The sequence below is a fragment of the Pelecanus crispus genome, chromosome 1 (assembly GCF_030463565.1).
Source record: "Pelecanus crispus isolate bPelCri1 chromosome 1, bPelCri1.pri, whole genome shotgun sequence".
NCBI classification, from domain to species: domain Eukaryota; kingdom Metazoa; phylum Chordata; class Aves; order Pelecaniformes; family Pelecanidae; genus Pelecanus; species Pelecanus crispus.
Window position 1 is genome coordinate 58,149,517 of NC_134643.1, and position 20,678 is coordinate 58,170,194.

The 20,678-nt window shown below is 41.7% G+C and overlaps 1 protein-coding gene across 4 annotated transcripts in view; it reads right to left on the reverse strand.

The window, feature by feature from the left end:
* GRAP2 (GRB2 related adaptor protein 2) overlaps nucleotides 1-20,366 on the reverse strand; it is a 33,333-nt gene extending 12,967 nt beyond the window's left edge. For 2 of the 4 annotated variants that reach the window (XM_075714518.1, XM_075714511.1), the window contains exon 1: nucleotides 1,929-2,031. In XM_075714518.1, the coding sequence (XP_075570633.1) occupies nucleotides 1,929-2,010 (82 nt within the window). In that variant the 5' untranslated portion in view covers nucleotides 2,011-2,031. Of the gene's footprint in view, nucleotides 1-1,928; nucleotides 2,036-20,344 lie in introns of those variants that run through there. The other 2 variants (XM_075714524.1, XM_075714506.1) reach the window with 2 other exon arrangements.
* Between the last annotated feature and the right edge of the window lie 312 nt (nucleotides 20,367-20,678).

The following is a 20,678-nucleotide window of genomic DNA, read 5'->3' on the forward strand; positions in this document are numbered from 1 at the left end:
TTATAATGATCTTACAGGAAGGGGAACTGAGGAACAGAAGGAAAAGTGATCTTGCCAACACCATCACCCCAGCCAGGACTTGATGAAACCACAGTCTCCTGGGGAAGAAGGTATCAGGTAAAGGTCACGGGACAGCAGGGACATGGCAACTGCTCTTGACCTAAGGAAGAATTAGGAATGAGAGCGTTCATCTACGCTGAAGAGAGGCAGTGATTTCTCCAGAACCTTCTCATAGCTCTCTGGAAAAATCTGGTATTTAATCTTAATGAGTTCTGGATGCCATCAGCTTTGTCCAAGCTTCAAGAATTAAAAGGCCAATAAAATAAAAAATGGTGGTGATGGAAGAGGCAAGGCTGAGACCCAATATCTGGTTATTAATTGGAACAGCTGGGACCATACAGGGAGGTAGCGAAGGCTCCCTGGCCAAACAAAGGCTTAGATCCTATTGCTGTACATCATCCCTTTGGACAGTGGAGGAGTTAAGGCCTTAGAGAGGAGTTATACTCAGGCATTTTCAACTGAAACAGAACAGTTATGCTAGGGGCTGAGAAGTGGATAAATAATTAGGGTGGAGCAGCGTGTGACTTAATCTGTGGGCCTCTGGTAGGGTTAACAAGAACTGTTCTACCATAACACATGCAAATCAACTTTAAAGAGACTCTTACATACTCTGTACCGTATATGATCAATTCTACTTCTGCCATTCCCCCACTGCTAAATTCCTGCAAGGGTGTATATAATATTATTAGCCCAGGACCTCTTAAAGTCTTCCATTATGCATGTAACGGACCATCTCATGGACTTTCCTTCTTCTATTTGCAGTTGCCTAAAACCCCTATGGCAACTAACAGTAACTACTTACAGTGGAAAGTTAGATATAAGTTCTATAATGCATGATAACTATCTTTTAAACAGTTTAGGAGCTGGAAATAAGGAAGACAGCAATCTCTCTGGACTATACTCATCCTGCCTGTCTTTAGACATAGTCATCCTAAATGTAGTTGCCCTAGACTACCTATATAGTCAATGAAAACAGACAGGACCCTCAAAATCTGTCTACCAAAGAACTGGATCTCTGCCCCAGCAAAGATATTTATCCTTCTCTGCTGACTACTGGCGGACTGTAGGACAAGTAAGTCCATTGTTTGTGGACCTAAAAGCAAGTGAAGTGGACACAGACTCAAGCGACCTGGGAATTATTGGTTGACCTACAGCTAGCCCTATGGGAGTGTCGTGGTTTAGCCCCAGCCAGCAACTAAGCACCACGCAGCTGCTCGCTCACTCCCCCTACCCCGATGGGATGGGGGAGAGAATCGGAGGGGTAAGAGTGAGAAACACTCCTGGTTGAGATAAGAACAGTTTAATAATTGAAATAAAATAAAGTGAAATAATAATAATAACAATATAATAATAATAGTAATAAAAATATACAAAGCAAGTGATGCACAATGCAATTGCTCACCACCTTCTGACCGATACCCAGACAGTTTCCTGAGCAGCAATCGCTGCTCCCCGGCCAACCCCCCCCAGTTTATATACTGAACATGACGTCATATGGTATGGAATAGCCCTTTGGTCAGTTTGGATCAATGATTCTGGCTGTGCCCCCTCCCAGTTTCTTGTGTACCTGGCAGAGCATGGGAAGCTGAAAAGTCCTTGACTAGCATAAGCAGTACTTAGCAACAACTAAACCATCCGTGTGTTATCAACATTCTTCTCCTACTAAATCCAAAACACAGCACTATGCCTGCTACTAGGAAGAAAATTAACTCTATCCCAGCCAAAACCAGGACAGGGAGACAAGTATCCTTCATTTGTATCCCAGTTTATAGATGTCTGTCTTCATCTGTTTTGTCAAGGCAAATGGGAGCATAGAAAGATCTGGCAGCACTCTCAGAAACGCTGTTTAGTCAAGCCTGGAGCTGCACTTACCTTCAGCATATCCCCAGCACGGAAACTCAACTCATCCTCTCCAGAAGCATTGAAATCAAACTTGGCAATGGCTTCCATACTGTGTCTTGGTGGCAGAGCAACGCTGCAAGAAGTATATGCTTATCAACATCTATGAGCTTCTGGGACTGCTGAGTCTAGCCTCTAGAAAACTTATAGGCAATGCTGTGATTTGTACATGGATGAGCATGAACCAACCATTGGTAGACATCAGTTACCAGACATGGAAAGACATTAGCAAGTAGAAGAGATGGCATGGCCAAGAGGCTCTAATTAGCTCAAGTCAGTAGTTCAAACAATCCATTGTGTATGCTTATTCCAACAGCTCTCTTTCTCTGCAGCAATCTCATGGAGAAGTTCGCACACATCACCCAAATAAGCTGGTGGCAGGGAAAACCTGTATAGACCAACCACTACGCTGTCACAGTTCCCAATAAAGCAAGTGACTCTGTCATGCAATAGAAGAATGCATTTGCCCTCTGCAGTGGCTTACTCTTTACCTCAAGAGTGAGACAAATTGCAGACAAAATGAACAGCCTGCAATAAATATAATGTTTTCTTGGACAGGGGCCACGGGACCGAAGGTTGAAAGAGTCTTTTCTCTGTGATGGCTTAGCATGGGTGACCACAACTTTCAGCTATGAAAAGCTGTTTGCGGAAAGGCTGGATTCCCTATTTTGGAGCAGGCAGGGAGCAAAACTGTAGCACTGACAAATTTAAGGCATGCACTTACCCTACCTCAGTGTTGGTGACCCAGGAGCCTGAAATATACCAGACAGCCTGCAAACCTAAGCCCGCTTTTCATCAGCGGAGCAGATACGGCAGGGGAAGTAGCAACATGAGCTTCGCTTCTTCACCACTTCCTGCTCATGTAACTCAGATGTACCCCAGCAGGACCACTTCTATAATCAAGAGAGTTACTCATTTTCCATGGCTGGCTCATGGACCTTGCAGCCCAGCAGCAAGGCTGCCGATGACAAGACAAGAAATATCTAGGCAGTGCCACATTAAGCAAGTGCACTGCTGGCGGATGCTTTTGCAGCCCAGCTTGTGAAGACCATCAGATAGCTCTAACATAGAAGTAATTTTTATGGTTGCTAAGCTAGGTTTGTCTGGGAGCAATGATACTGAAGCCAAAGGTTCCATTACCTAACTTCACCTCTCAAAAAACACCCAGACTTTACAGCTTGAGAAGAAGTGCCAACTTGCCTGATCCAAAACATTCTTAACCAGAAAGCCCTAGGAAGAAACCATGCAAACAACCCTAGTTAAGGGACTATTTCTTATCTCCTGTTAGAACTGAGACAAGATCACCAAAATATAAAGTGCTGATACTGAGCAAGCTCCAAAATTATGCCACTTTAAAATCAACAGGCTACTGTAACCCTCCTTCTCTGTAATACCTGCTGTAAGCTTCCTCCTTTGACACACTACCCAGGGATTTAACTACCTGTGTACCAAGGATCCAGGGCCCAGCTCTGATACAGTGCAACTTGACTCAAACTGCTGAGAATGAGCGAGGAGAAAGTCTGCAGGGCAAAAATTATAGACAGTGGTAGGGCTGTTGAGATGGCACCAGCATTAGTCCAGGAGGGGGAAAAACACCAACATGGAAAGATATAAAATCTCAGAGGAAAAGTAAAAACACAGGAGGTTTAGTTGGGACAGTCAGCCTAGCTGAGGACCAGTCCTGAATCACTGGGATCACTGAGTTGAGTTGTCAGTGCTATCAGTCCTGACCCAGCTGGTGGCAGATGGCAAGCATGGAGGCCGACTCTTCCCTCCCGATTGATGCCTGCCTCACTAGCAAAGACTCTTTGGGTGCCTTTACACAGGTGAGGAGTATGCTAGTGCTTAGCTAGCAATTTCATTAAATTGTAGCTATCTTCTGTGTGTGTTAACTGTATAAAGCAATTATTTATTGGCTAAGTCGTGTATTTTCTGCTTGCAGAGTCCCTTTGCACTTGACTAAAGATGCCTGGATAAAGTGATCCACAAGAGGGGCCGTAACATCACTGGAGATTAGTTCTGAGATTTGTTACATCTTATTTCTAACTATAAAAAGATCTTCATGTGCTTGCTATTGGATTCTGTTAGCACCCTCTTTTTAGTTGCCTATAGGTGAATTTGTATTAATGTGACTAATGTGAGCTATGTAGCACCAAGGCAAATTTTTTAGCAGTCCACAGGCAGCTCTGCTTGTTCAGCATAAACCCATCCTACAGCCATTGGGGTTGTTTCAGTGCTGGGGCCTCCTATGTAGGTTGGAGTACATAACTCAGTTGTTATCTGCCAAATGACTGCTATCCCAGCCCACTGCCTTAGGGTTTGTCAATATACATCAATACTGAACTATAACTCCCTATGTTTTACCAATGTGCTTTATTCTCAGTATTCAGCTTTCAGCTATTCCAAGTATTTTCACCCCCTTTTCTCTCTGTTGATTTACTGATGCTCTTGAATTCTTACTTTGGATACCCTTTGTAGATTTGCAAATATAGCTTAGGATTGCCCTGTGATTGCCTCACTCTTATTCCAGGCATTAGTGTAACTCTGCAGATGCAACTCAGGCCTGATCCGAGAACTGTCCTCTGTTCTTGCACTGACATTTTTGGAGCTTCAGTCTATAACCTCCCACAGACAGTGTGAGCCCCTTACATGCTAACAGAGTGTACAGGTATTAAATTGGAGGGGAATTAGCCATTGAGGGAACTAGTTAAACAATGATACTCTTTCATGGAGGAGAACTGAAGAAAAAGACTAAAGGAGAATCGCTTTTATAAGGGATGTTTTTCAGCGTTTTATCTTGCAGAGGTGGGCTGCTGTGGAGAGATCGGAGCCAACAGTGCAGATGAACCCTGGAACTCCGAAGTGCAGAGCGTTAATCCCAGCTTGAGAAAAAAACCCCTCCATACTTAAAAACAATAAACTGTTTAAATACAAATCCTATCTTTGATTTTTGCCCTGTAGTTACAGAAGAGACAGTGAGGATTCTCTCTGCAGGGCGCAAGAAGGGAGAGAGCCTTTCATTTTTCAGTATCCCATATGTTGAAGATGCTATTGGAGATGTGACCCCCCTCAAAAGGAGAAGGGTTTGTGAAACAGTTAAAATCTCCTCTCTCACCTCCTTTTCAATTTCAGCAATCCCAGCCTCCGGGAGAGACCAGGAGACAGATACCTCTTCAAACAATCTAACACATGGATTAAATGTGCTTTTCATTGCCAGCGGCTGGATTTAGAAGTGACTCAAATACCATACACAGTGTTGGCTGTGTCGATAAATCAGCAATGCAGTAATGCTGTGTGTGGCCTTAAGCTCTTCCCCCACCAACTACTAAAGCAACACTAGCCAATAATCCTGTCTTTGAAGTCCAGCCTACCACTTTTCATCACCTGAACTTCAAACCAGTTCTGTTTTTCTGATCCTGTTCCTCCCTCCATCTGTAACTCAAGATTTCTCACTCCACATGGGTCAGTGCTGGGCCCTCATGAAAACTCCCCTGCCAGGGGCCCATTCTTTCCCTCTCTGCATGTGTGTGATTTCGAGCACCACCCCACAACACAGAGACACAGGAATTTTTTCATTATTGTCATAACTTACATTTCTCAAGCACCTTTTATCCCAAAGGACAGCACTGCAGTTTGCAGACAGAGCGCCAGATTCCACTTTTAACTGCCTGGTGCAACTCCTTTAAGCTTTCAAGTTACTAAGGACAATTTTAGACTGTGCATAATGTTCTGTGTGAAAATCACCTTTGTACAGAGTTTAGCATGAAGTCTATGCAATGTTCAAAGGAGGATTTTTCAGTTCTGAGTGGGAGTTGACCAGTACCTTCCATTTTGTGCTGGCTGTCTGTATGAAGGTGAATTTTCTCTGTGGTTCCTCAATGTAACGAGGCGGATCCAAGGGGCATCAGGCTACTGCAATTGTGTGGGACTGGTGCAGCAGAAGATTCATAAAAGGAGAAGTGAAAAGCAGAGCTGCTTTGAGAGCACTAGGTAGGTATTTTAGTTTAGCAGAATGCCATTCCCTGAGCAAGAACATCAGCATCTCTCTGTTGATGAAAAGAGCCAAGGCCTAAGTCATGTCAGCAAGCAACATAGTCTGACAGCAGCATCCCAAAGAGTTTAACACCGTTACCCTACATCAAGTTGGGTCAAAATTCAGTAATAACAATGCCAGGGAAGGTCACCACCTATGAAGAGTTTACCACTCAGGGACTGCCCAGGCTCAGCCCTGCTCAATCTCACATATTAACATGACAGGAGGAGGGCATAGTTGCAACAACGTGCCCGCTTCAAGGAGCCATATGAACAAAAGTTTTTATTTTTATGCCTGCAGCACGCACATCTCCAGCCTGCAGCTCCATCCAGTGAGGTTTTGCACTGAGATATACAGCATGAACTACTGTGTCTTTGTTCGGCTCTGCAGGAACAACCTATTGGACTGACAAGCAACCAGGGACAGAATTCAACCCTGAACATCTGTACAGAAACTCCAGATGACATTTCAGCAGAAACAATGGAGAAGGGACCCGTTATCTAGAAGAGCTGTGACAGATAGAAGCTTTGTTTTCACCAGCTAAGCCACATACAAGTGGCATGGGAATATTTTGTTCCAAAAACACAAACCTCTTGCTACAGAGTTAACGGTGCAGCTCCACTGACTGTCAGCGATAAGAGGGTAAAATTTATAGGGGAGAACACTAAAACTCTCTTTAAGTCTTGGCTATTCTGCCATCCAGAGCAATGCATAGCACTTGGGTTGAACCTCTGTGTGCAGACAAAATAAGCCTCCTAGGAACCGGATTCACAGAACAAACAAACTTTCAGGACTCTGTAAACAACAGCAGTTGGTAAGAAGTGCCGCAGACTAGGATGGTGCTTAATCTCCCTGGGGAACCTGGGTCTTCTGTGCTACTTCCAGCCATGACAGAGTAGAGCTGAGCAGCACCATGGGAAGCCTGTGCACCAGCAGCCCCAAAGAGAGTAGCACAATATCGCACAATGTTTTGAGAGTATAAAATCATGAATCTTTGCTGTGCTGGAAGGGTTGGTGTGGAGGACTAGGATGGGGGGAAGCATCTCCTTCTGTTTGCCCACCTCCTCCCTCAGTTTCCAGCTGGTCAGACTTGGCTGAGGCACAGGGATTTGTCCTGCAAAAGCATTGCCCTGTTGTGAAAGCTGATGAACAAGATGGCCCTGGGATCCCATGCTCTTCCCCTACTGCACAGTACTTTACCACTCCTTCCAAACCCCACCTTTCCTCCTTAGTACCTTTCCCACACAGCTCCCCCCCACTCAAGTCTCGGAGCCGCGCTTGCCCCATACCTTGTAGCAGCTCTCCTCTCCTCTGGCACTTCGCTAGAAAGCAGGAGGTGCGTTACCATCTAAGGGAAGGAAGAGAAGGAGAGCTCAGCCTGTATCAGGCTCCTCCCTGCAGCGACAGTGTGCCACATCAGTAACGGGTCCACGTGTGTGGACGAGGACAGTCAGGAGTGGGCATGGAGGACAGAGGCAGAGGCACAGAATAGTGTCTGTCACAGGACAGAATGGGGCATGGACAATTATCAGTCTCTAATGTTGGAAATATTTGGTACACTGCATATTTAAAATGGTGGTATCAGTTCAAAAGGACCTGCCCTTTGCTGCTGCCTCAGCTCAGGCTGGTTTAACAGCTGAATGAAGGAGGGTACAGGGTACTCTCCCTCAAAAAGTGCAAGTTCTATCCAAACAAGGAAAACAAAAAAGAGCACAGATCTGGTAAGTTAAATGAGAAACCATAATAAGTCTGTTGAAAAGCATATCTTGACGAACAAGTAGCTGAAGACATAAAAACATGTAATAAAATTATTTTCAAAGACAACAGAAGCAGGAAGCCTGCCAGAGTGTCTGTAGGGCTGACAGATGATTGAGATGTAAAAAGAGTGCTCAAAGAAGATAAGGATGAAGCACAAAAGCTAAATGAATTCTCTGCATCCATGCATCTTCCGTAGGGATGTAAGGAGGTCCCCACACTGGGGTTTCCTTTGCAGAGAAGAGCGAGGGCAACTGTCTCAAGCTGAAGAATTGGAAGAGGAGGTTTTAGGACAAATCAGTAATGAACAAGAATAAATCCAAGGATTCGATATTTTAGAAATCTCAACTGAAATCTAAACTGAACATGAAATAGTAAAGGCTGAGCAATTAAACTGTGGCATACAATGTAAGACCTAACCCAGCCTCAGTACTAGGAGAAAAAGCAGCAAACACAATGCCGATGTTTGAAAAGCATTTTGAGGGGATGCAAGGGGCAGGAGGTCTAACTTCTGTGTGCCTGAGATTGGTAGAAACAATAATGAAGAAAAGAAGTACTGGGCATAAGAGAGAAATGACATAGCAATTGCCCCTCACATAGCTTTTGTAGGAGGAAGTCATACTGCACAAATCTGATTGAGTTCTTTGAAGGGGCTGATAAGCATGTGGATATGGGTGATCACTTGATATAAAACTTGCATTTCTAAATCCTTTTTGATGACATCTCTCACTTAAGACTCTTAAAAAGCCTCCTAAGCTCTCAAAGAATAAGAGGGAATGTCCTATAGAGGATTAACTGATTAAAAGTTAGGAAACAACTTGAATGAGCTGTTCAACATATTCATAAAATATCTGGAAAAAATGAAGTGACAAACTTACTCATGAGAAAAAAAAAAATCAGGGTAATACAAACTAAACCTGATCACAAAGACTTGCAGATGGTTTTCGAAATACTGTTGAAATGCAAGATGAATCTCAGTGCCGATGACTGCAAAGTATTGGACACGGGGGAATAAAAAAAACGTAACTATATGAACACAGCAATGAACTTAAAATTATCAATTACCACTCAGGAAAGATACCTTTGAGTTGCTGTGGATAGTTCTGTCAAAGTGTCAGTTCAGTGGAATTCAATAAGGCAGGTTAGGAAATGTCAGGAAAGTGATAGAGAACAAAACAGAAAGCAACATCATGTCACTGTACAAATCCCTGGGGCACCTGTTTGAATATTTGTATACGGCAGCTAGTTCTCATCCCTTCATCTCAAAAATGGAGACAGTAGCATTAGAAATAGTAGAGAGAAAGTAATTAAGGATGACCAAAGGAATGGCAAGTTTCTGAACAAGGAAGGACCAAATTAAACAGACTAGGATCCTTCACCCTAGAAAAAAAAGTTGTCAGAGGAATAAATGCAAAAGCAATGTAGACAATAATGAGAATCATGGAAAAGGCAAACAGGAAATTTTTATCCATCATTTCTCATAACATAAGCACTAGGAACTCATTCTCAAGAGTGTTGGGATCTGGGAGGCCCTTGTGAAAGAAGCGTCGCTGTGTACTTGCCCTGTTCTTACCCTCCTTCCCCAAACTACTGTTGCTGGGCACACCATCAAGGGCTGCATGGAACTGTAACCTGACCCAATTCATCCTTTCTTATGAGTCATGGTACTTCACAAAAAACACCACAACGTGCTAGTCTAAGACAATCGGTCCAGCAGCAGGCAGTGGCGTTCCCCCCACACACCACCCTTTGGGGAGACAATAATCTCCCTGGAATACCTGTTAGTTAAAACAGAGGTAGGCTGTAAATTATGAAGCACTCAAGTCAGTGAGGGGTAGAAACAATGAGAATTCCCCCTGAAGAGGATAATCCCCAATATATTTTGCTGAAAAACATACAGGTGCAGAAAGCAAGGGGCCATAAGAAAAGTACAGCAGCTAGCTCTTGTCATGTGCTATCACTGTACACATCAGGAATATAAACTTCTGTACAGGCACGTGGGACACCAATCCTCACAGTCCTCTTGGTTTTAAGCTATGTTCATTCTCATGCTCTGTGAATGGCCTGACAGATTACATTACGTTATACATTAGAACAACCCATTTTCTCTGTTTCTACCATCATGTCATCTAATGGGCCCCCCAGCGAGAATGCTGCTGCAAGCTGTCACTCATGCTTGCTGCCCGACAATGTCACAAAACACTGTCTAGATTCCTGTTAGGTATCCAGAACTATTCCATGATAATATTAAATCTATTTAATATCAAACCATAGAAGATGTGGCTTTCTATACCATAAACAAAACACTCAATAGTGGCAAGCCCCCAGCAATGAGAAATGATAGGAAATAGGATAGGATAGGAAATAACTCTTATTTTCTTCTCCATTTCTGTATACTCCTCCCTGTCACAGTTATGGTAGCAGGTTAACCTGTTCACAGCTATGTTGAAAAATCTGAAGAAACATCCAGATACTTCAGCCATAATTAATGGAAACAAATGTTATGTTATGTTATGTTATGTTATGGGTGTTAGACTCCATGCTTCCATGTTTTAGCCAATCTCTATTACACAACCGGATAAAGTCGAACCCAGGCAGACAGGTTATTCCACAACTACCTGCTGCAGACTTCTTATGTCATCATCTACTACTGGCACAATCCAGATGGGATAGCTGAACCATGGTTATGATACAGTCTGGAAAGACCTGGATTTAAAAAGCTTGATGCAGATAAACTTACACCTGCTTTTACACTTAGGTGAATGACCCAAAATAGATGTGTCTGCAAACATGTCTGAAAACTGCCTAAGAATACACTGTCTCACAAAAATTTTAGTAATTTCTTGCTGGGCTGGAATTTTCAAGAGACAAAACTTTTTCCAAGGCATTTTATTCACTTTAGTTTCTATCTGGGAAGCATGGGAGCATCCAGAAAGAAAAGAAAACAAAAGGGGACAGGAAAAAAAGGGAAGAAAGGAAAAAAAGGTTATTTCCAATAGAATATATAAATCAAATATTTTGCTTACTTTAGGTTGATAATATATGAAAGATGAAGTGGCTAGGTTTTGTTTGTCGTCAGTGTAAACTACTTCCCTGTGTTCTTAATTAGTTTGCCTCCAGAAAGTAACATTGCCAACAAGGGAAACAGAAGCCAAAGTGTGGAAACAAGGGAGATTTCAATTGCTATATTTTTTTGTAAGTAATAACTCAGCATCTGTGGATTCAGAAGCATCAGGGCTGTAAATCCACATAAAGCTGAATGTTATGAATGGAAGCTGTCTGGTCTTTCCCAATCTCCCACCTATTCCTGTCCCCACACTCAGATATGCTCGACACACAGCAATTCATCCTCTCTTGATGCTTTGCTTTCTGCAAACAGCTGCTCAGGCTGTCCTCAGTGACAGGTCATTAATGGACAGTTATTTTTTTCAGGACTGAGTGCACAGGAGTGGCAGTGCTATAAAAGCTCCTCTGCAGAGCTCCATGAACTGATCTGGGCAAAGCTCTGTCCCAATTTGCTCTGCTTCCTGTTAGCAAAGCTTGTCTTGAAAGCTCTGCACCTTGTTGCTCACCTGCAGCAGTCCTGTTTGATCACACCCTAGGATTTTAAAATAACTTAGTCAACAGCATCGGCTGTGTAGCTGTTGCTATTTTAGTGCTGGTCTTGTCACCATCGCCCTCATAAACCACATTCAGTTTAGCTGGTATGACTACAGCCTACCATACTTGCACATGTAGTACAACTATTTCAATTAAAGGTGTGAAGCCATTTCTCTTTCAGGAGAACTTTAAGGATGACCAAAGGAGTGGAGCTTTAACTGTAAGAGTACTGTTCTAATTCTACAGTTGTGCATGCACTAGGAGAGTGTACAACTTTAACTGCCTGGTACCATCAAAGTAGCACCATTTATTGCAAGGAGATGTGGCTTTAATCCCGAACAACAGGGTTATTTTGTTATTTGATTCATGCAATCCTTCCCATCATTCTGCTAATTCATCTCCAAAGACACCCCTTACCATTCTGGCTGATGAGCATCTCTGCACTTCTGAGCGATTTTTCTTTGGGAATATATTGCTATGATCCTCTAATTTCCTATTCTGAAGGAGTACTGGCAAACTTGATGACATTTAATATTTTCTTCAAATCCCTCCAAACCTGCCAACTTTCTCTTCTATGTTCCCCACCCCATAACTCCTGATTACTGAATTATTAGTGTCTCAGTAGCAGCTTTTTGTATCTAATCAGTTAGGTTCTCTACCTTCTGCATTTGTAGGATGATTACACTGAGCCATGCTCATGACATCCCAGATTATCATCTTGACAGCAATTATAAGATCACAAGAACTGAACTGTCACAGAACTGACTGGATTAGCAGAGGAGGAAGGAGCAGATTACAACAGAGAAAGGGAAGTTTTGACTTCTCTTCCTTTACTACCAAACAATTCTCCTGGATTTCCATAGATTTCCTTTAACTGCTGCATTGCTGCCCAAGAGTCCAGACAGAAGCAACTGCCTTACAGCTTCTGTGTTGACAGCTGCTCTGAGGACACATAGCCAAAGCATGCCTGCTGCGTTGTGTAGTGTTCTGTGTCAGAGGTTTTCAGCTTGGGCCCATGAACTACTTTTTAAGGATCGGCAGACGAGACCAAAGAAGATCCATCTCACTGTCAAGGAAGCCTCTGTTCACACAGCAGTTTGTGCCTTCACTGGGAAATCTGGATGAATATGCAAGCCCAAAGAAGGTTGGAGACCACAGGAGAAGATGAACAGAATTTGCTCCTCATAACAGTACTTTTTCCAAGCCTGTCCTACATTTATCTCACCTAAGAGCTACAGGGGGCCAGTTACTCAGGGCAAGAATCCATGGACCCTGCAGCCTGACCTCTGCTCTGGAGCCTTGCCCCGGCAGGACTAGTTTCTGATCACCCTCAGCACTGAGACAGATCTAAGAAACCTTTCTCCTCCTTACTGCTCTCTTGGGAGCCAACACCACCTCTTTCAGAGACTCTTAAGAGTTAATCAGTTGATCTCCACCATTGTCTATGAATTATACCACGTTAGACCAGCAGCAAATATGGCACATCTAACTTTATAATGCATTGGGCTAATTCATCTTTACAGTGTTCATATCCAAAAAAACATCCAGGTGAAGACAGAGAGAGAAGCGCCTGTTACTGATAGAAAAAGGGGACTCTTCCCAGTCTCTACAATTTCTTTATTGTCATCCCTTCTGAACACTAACAAGTAGCAAAGTAGGTCCTAGAGGCTGTTGCAATGGTACCCTGTGTGTCTGTTGTGGTTTAACCCCAGCCAGCAACTAAGCACCACGCAGCCGCTCGCTCACTCCCCCTGCCCCAGTGGGATGGGGGAGAGAATCGGAGGAGTAAGAGTGAGAAACACTCCTGGGTTGAGATAAGAACAGTTTAATAATTGAAATAAAGTAAAATAGTAATGATAATAATAACAATATAATAATTATAATAATAGTAATATACAAAGCAAGTGATGCACAATGCAATTGCTCACCACCTGCCAACCGATACCCAGCCAGTTCCCAAACAGCAATCGCTGCCCCCCCGGCCAGCTCCCCCCAACTTATATACTGAGCATGACATCATATGGTGTGGAATAGCCCTTTGGTCAGTTTGGATCAACTGTTCTGGCTGTGCCCCCTCCCAGTTTCTTGTGCACCTGGCAGAGCATGGGAAGCTGAAAAGTCCTTGACTAGCGTAAGCAGTACTTAGCAACAACTAAAACATCAGTGTGTTATCAGCATTATTCTCATCCTACATCCAAAACACAGCACTATGCCAGCTACTAGGAAGAAAATTAACTCTATCCCAGCCAAAACCAGGACAGCGTCCCTGAAAGATAAACATAACAAAAATACAGGAGTCAGATATCTAGGCCATTATGACGATAGCTAATTTTGTCATCACATTATTAGAATTTGAACTACAGATAAGCTAAGCAGGGGCTGCATGCCTATCAAGCCAAAATCAACATGGACTGCATGAACTGCTGATTTTCTTCTTTGCTGCATGCAAGCAGTAAAGGGAGAAAGGAAGCAAGAGAAAGAAAAAGAGACGACTCTTCAATGATTTGAATCCAGTGCTGGAGCGTTCAACACAACATTCCTTTCCAGGATTTAAATTCTCCCTTTGATGAACACCTAGCGACTCAGTGGGATTTGTTAGGCTTCCATTTGAAGCTAGAGAAAAGTAATCTCACTCTTTATTTCTTCCCCCTCCCTGTGCTACACCCCTCTAATCATGATAAATATATCTAAACATGCCTGATTAAGCCAGACAGACAATGTGCCCCTAATCTGAACTGATCAGGGCTCTGGAGCTGCCAAAGTGAACCTGCTGTCTCTCTATCAGACAGAGCAATAAGGGGTCGGTAATGCAGCTCCATTAACTGATTCCCACAGAATGAATTTTCCCTGACTGCTCCTAAAGAGCAGACACTTGAGGAATGACGCCTGATGGGAAATTGCTTCGAACGGTCTCTTTTGGCACAATTGTTGAGCAGCTCCTTCTCAAGCCCTCCAGACAAACAACTAAAGTACGAAAAATGTAGCCACTTCCTTCTATGCTACTTTTTTTTTTTCAATCTCCTCATACCTTATCTAGTTTACTGCCTCTCAATTTTTCTCATCTTTTCTTGGTAAGCTTCAGTACTGGCTGATATGTGTTGTACTGCAAGTGTGTGGTTATCAGAATAACAATCCTGTTCTCATTGTGCGTGTGCATATGTATGCAAGTGATCTGCTTTTTTGTACAGGTGGAGCTTGCACTTTGTGGATTCACAGAATTTAGGGCTGTGACAGACCACTATAGCAATATACCATATCAATATATCAACATACCATGTGTGTTTAGCATATTTGCACTAATATTGGAGGTTCATTGGAGGATAAATGGATATAGATCAGAACAAGTGCAAGAATGTACACCTCTGAATTTGTTCTGGAATCTACGCACATGTATGTACATCTGCTTTCATACGGGTATAGTCCTCTAAGATCTTTATCCTCTGGGAAGATCTACTTGTAGTAAAAGCCTGTAGTTGAGAGGAATTAAGGGGGCATCAGATCATGTTTGGGCTCTGTGAAATCCTGGGACTACTTATCCTAAAACTGGTCTTTGGTACCATTACAAGCACCTTCAAAGCCTCTGTGAATCACACCAGCTTTGAACAGCACCAGGGAACCATTCTGCTAGCAGCAAGCTGGATGGAGGACTATACTTCTCAAACTGATCATATGAGACTGTGATGAGGAGTGATGTTATATTTCAGACATGTTTCCTATCAGGAAGGGCTTTCCAAAAGTCACTTCCAAAGCAAAGGAGTCAAAACAGAATCAAGAATTTTGTACTATGACAGCTGATTAAAAACGACCAACCAACCAACCACAGACAATAAAATGCACCTACAATTAGATCCAGATACTCCAAGGTGCTTTGCTTGTATTTGGGTATCTAATATGGGAAAGAATACTCAAGATTCATTATCTTCAGCTCTGACCATCAGAGACAGATGTCCAAAAACCATACAGTATCCAACACACTGTTCTGTAAATCTGAGCTCTTGTACTGTAACTAAGAGCTGAGCAATTCTAGTATTCATGCAGGTCTGCATATGAATACATGCTGGATGTGCGTGTGAATGGTAAATTCCCTTTGTCTATGCACAATCATGCATTTGCAATGTGAAATGGAAATCTAGAAAAAAAATCTGTAGATATTTGTGCTAAAGTAGGAGTAAGTTCACCTTACGTCTTTGGTTCATTTCCACAGCAGTTAAGAAACTCCTCTTTTCATATATAGAAGATGAAGAATGCAACAGAAGGCTATCATTTCTTTATTTCTGGGCATAGCACAACCTAGAGAATTCATTACATTAAGGCATTAAGGCATTCATTACATTAAGGCAATCTGGTAAAAATAGTTTTTAATCTTATATTGGACTCTACTGTATAGCAATACATTTGAGTGGGATATGTGAACAAAATGGTATGAAAATGTGCTAGTATATACTACTGAGTACATAATACTATGTTTCAAATCAGCTACTGCATGTTTCTTTGATCAGGTCAGCTGATAAAATTTTGTGTAAAATGGGAAAAGCAGCAAGATCAGTGATGAAACCACTATTTTCCTTGGTGCTTTTGGAAGATTTGGTAAGATTAATCCTGACAGCACAGATAATTGTGCAAAATCTGGAACTCTAACACTAAAATTACATTGTGTGCCAACAGATATGATTTTGCACAAAAATAGAACTACAGTTAGCTCAGTACGAAAAGGGAACGTTTCTTTGTCCTTCTAACCATAAATCTATTTTTGTACAAAATTGCATCTGACTACACAGGTTGTGTTTTTTTACTCAAGTTTGCCTCACCTTTTTTCCCTTATATATTTTTCCTCTCCTCTTGTGCTTTTATGAAAGAATGAAATATAAAAGTCTAGTTCAACATACGTTTAGCTATGATAATCTAAACACCAACATAGGAAATCTGATAATTATGTGCTAAGAGCCCTCTTATCTTGGACATGTTATACGTAATTTCAGCTAACAGACACCTTTATTCTGAGAAGATGATCTTTACACTTTATAATACAAAGCTTCACATTTAAGTAAGGACAGAGAAATTCAAATGCTACTAGTGGTATCTGCTGTGTGGTATAATGAGCACTGCTGTGGTACCTTCATTGCATAATGTCACCACTTGTATATTTACGTTCTGAGCCTCTGTGTTGTATTAACTATGGTTTTTCTGCTTAATGGATCTTCACTGCTCAACTTCCATTTAAACACAGAACCACTTTTACAAGGCCTAAGTGCTACAAAACAGCCTTTCTATAAATTAAAGTCAGCCCATGTGCATCTGCATTTGGGAATGCTTCTGAAAGGGTTTTAGAAGCAATCAATTACAATAATTCATACATTTAAAGATGCAACTCCAACAGTCAATCCAACTTTTCTTCTCATTATAAGGTAAATGTGAATGCCAGCTTGTTACTATTCCTGGGGTTTGTCTCTGCACAGCAATCGTACCATTTTAAGTAGAAGCGTGGAACATATTCCATGTTTGTCTATGCATTTTTTAGTTCACTTGGATTATGATACCTTTGAAATTAAAGTGCAGCAGCAGTTCCTGAATGATTTAACATGTAGGCATTTTTACTCTGAAGTAGGAACAACTCGTTCTTGTTTATCTGAATCCAAAATTGAGTTATATCAAATTGGAATACATTCTCATCATCTGGAATAAAAATACTCAGGTCATACCCTGATGTAGAGGTATTGGTTCCTGAACTAACGTGCAGACTAAGACTTAATTAAACACATAAAGTTCCTTACAGGTAGATCAGGCCTGACATCCTATGTTTCCTGTTCCTACAGTGTGGACATCTTTGTGGCAATGAGGCTAACTGGAACCTGCCTGTGTAACCCCTGTACACCCTGCAAAAATAATCACAGTCCCACTCATTCAGTGAGCAAGTGATCGATTGCTGCTCTGCAGCAGGGAACTGCACAGCCTTCAGACTATTCAATAGATTGCATGTGGCAAAAAGGGAACACTGCGCAAAGGGTGTGAATGAGTCATTCGACATTTCAGGTTGACTGAAGACATTCTGCTACATTTATTTCTAATCTTGATGTGCTATCCACATTTGCATGTTAAGCAGGATGGGAAGAAAGAGATTTAAATTATTTGCTACAATACACATGTGGAAAGCAGCAGACTGCGTGCGTGAGAGTGTGGGATTACATGCGTGACTGGGTGAATGCAGCATCACGTCAAGTGCCTTTTCTACCCTCATACAGGAGTAGGCATTCTGCATGCAAGCCTGAACACATCTGAGCAAACGTATGTTTGAACATGTGTATCTCTAGGGATCTGATTATAAATTAAAGATGTTCACTTGCAGTATGCCTGAACGGAGGAACAGAGGTCCCATGAGCATACTTCGGGTGACGTGTGTTGTGTTTTCTTTGGCAAATACAAATTGAGCAACTGTGAATGAGATGGTCTGTGTACACTTAGAGGGTAGGTATATGTGTTGTGTGCATGTGGGTGACAACAAGCACCTATGAGCATGAGTAGGTGTCAGCTGAAGCTGGAATTTATACGTTAGTCAAACATCATCATCAGTGAACCACCTACTTAAAGATTTCCTAGGAAAGAACACATGGCAACCTCTCAAAGTATGATCTGGCCTAACACTATGCTACTTCACTCCTGGTCATACTTCCAGATTAAAGTGCAAGTTTGTGGAGAGTCTATCTTCTTATAGCTCACCCTGAAGTCTGTTTGATCCATGCATATTTAGCAACTTTAAGCATTAAGCCATTTTAAAGTACATGCTCACCTCTGCGGCTTAGGAGCCTCAGTTCAAGCACTTGGGTTTGAAACTTGGACAAAGACACTGACTTAGCTCTCATTTATGAAAAAAATAGCTATCAGTATGGAGAAAAAGATCCTGGCGAAACGTCTCACAGGAAATACTTTCCGAGGGTGAAGAGGCAAACATAAGATACTTCATGAGATACTCAAGGCTACGTCACAAGGACTCAGTGCTTTAAACTGAAGATGGAGAATCTCACTGTGAATATGGAATCAGTGGGCCACACATGAACTAATTCTTGAGGAGATGAAATATCAGTTAGGTGGGGCAAGCAGAGCTCTGGTATCTAGCCTCAAGCTAAAAACAGTCAGGTTTGGTTTTGCACAGAGCTAACAAATGTATTTGTATCCAGAGCAACAGACTCACAGCATGTCGCATAGGTAAAGGGCACTGCCGAGATCTGCGTTATTATTTTTATTTTTTTGGTAATGTCCAAATTATTGTGTCCTTTAAATTATAAGACTTGCTTACTGCATAAAGCACTGCAGATCCTCCCCCCTGCCTCTATTCTGCAAGTTATTGATACCACACTCAATTAACCTTGGTGAGTAAATGTAGGATGGACATTGTCATCTTAGTTTGAGTCATTTTTGCTCAGTGCTACAGTTTGCATACAAACCACTGAATGGCGGTACTTAAATCTCCAAGTAAAATTGTTTTAATGGAAACAAAAGTGCACATTCATGACGTTTGTATTCATATTAAGTCTCATATGCTTCATTATGTGAAAGCCTAAACATTGGGCCTAGTCTACACAGATTCTGTCCTTTTAAATAAAGAGGTGGGTGCAATTCTGGTTCAAAAAGTTTAGAGAAAATGTATTCTTACATTTGTTTGTTGGCAACTGCAGGCACATTATTGCAATTTCAACTTACCCACTGTGCTTGTATTGGCTTTGTACAGAAGATACAGAGGAATGAGATGGAAATCCAAATTTTATTAGTGAGTCCACTCCAAGGCACACTTGCTGAGGTACATAAAGGTCTAGCAGCCATTGGAACTGGTGATGAAATGAGAGGAGACTCCACACAAAAGGACTCTGTATAACCCATGAGGGTCTTGAGTAACAGTGGGAACTCTGGATGTGCTGAGTGTACCATAGCATAGGTAATCAGGGCAGAGGCACAACGTGATCTACAACAGCTACAAACCAGTTCACAGATCCCCTGAGAATTGGCTTTGGTCCCATCAGCTCATTTAACTGTTAGAGCACAATCGTTTTACCTCAACTTTATTCTCAGGCTGAGAAATGGGTGTGTACATACTTAAAGAAGCCAGCTGTTGCATTCAACATTACATTATGGTTTATGAGGGGAAGACAACATGCTATTTCTTCCACAACACAATAAAACGTCATGCACAGTTATTCCTACAGTTATGCTCCAGAATACACTGTGCTGACAGCAGTGTTGTCATCTAAGAATCACCTCATGAAAAAGAGTTTAAAGCAAAAAAAAAAAAAAAAAAAAAATCAGGGAATTGATATCATACTGACAGTCTGTTGGATTGGTGATTGTGTTTCTATGTTCCCTCTCTTTTCCTTACCCTTTCACTGTCTTTCCTATTCATAAGGCAAACTATTTGAAGCAAATGGTATTCTTCCACATGGTGCAACTTAACAAAAAACAATGGGTCAGAGCTGTTTATAGAATCATACAATAATTAGATTAAAAAGGATCTGTGGAGATCATCCAGTTCAAGCCCCTGGTCACAGCAGGGTTAACTTTGAAATTATACAAGATAAGAATGTAACCTGATTTTTCTACAGTGACTACTCTAATGGAACACCAGTCTCATTCAGGCAATGATATAACTTATGTGCATGTCTAGATCAAAGACACATAGAAAATAATTTAGGTAGAAGACCTGCATTAAATGATTTGAGATTTCCTTTTAATATGCATTCACAAGATGATATTGACTTCCGTGCTAGACTCCAATTATACAGCTGCATATTATCAAAACACACACTGGCTTCTGTGTGCTTAACACCCTCCTTATGTAACTTTAAAAAAAAGATTATTCATAGATAGAATTGAGAAAACAAGGCAAAAGAGGAAAGAAGGAGAAAATTCCAGAATGGAAAAAAAAAAAAATTCTTTGGCTAGGCACTGTGGAAAATGCTATATGTCATGTACCTCGTACAGCTTTCAAGAAAGTGCTCCTCTTCTACATACCTTAGAAAGTCTGCAGAAGCAAATTTTGAGAACTGCAAACTGTAGGAACGATGCAGCTCTCACCCTTCAAGATGCATCGTGAATGTGGTAAGGGCTTTGCAGTGAGAAACCTGCCAATGGCAAGAATTACTTGTCACAAGACTCAAACAAGGCCTGTGCACAACTACAAGGAGATTTGACCCCTCAATTAGTGTGATTACTAATTAGGCATTAGTAATAGGGATTAGTGTGATTACTTCTATGATGAATGGGGTGAATTTTATCCAAATTGAATACATCCAAAAACATTATCAACACTGCAATTCTGCTTCCATATGAAAAAACTAAAACCTTA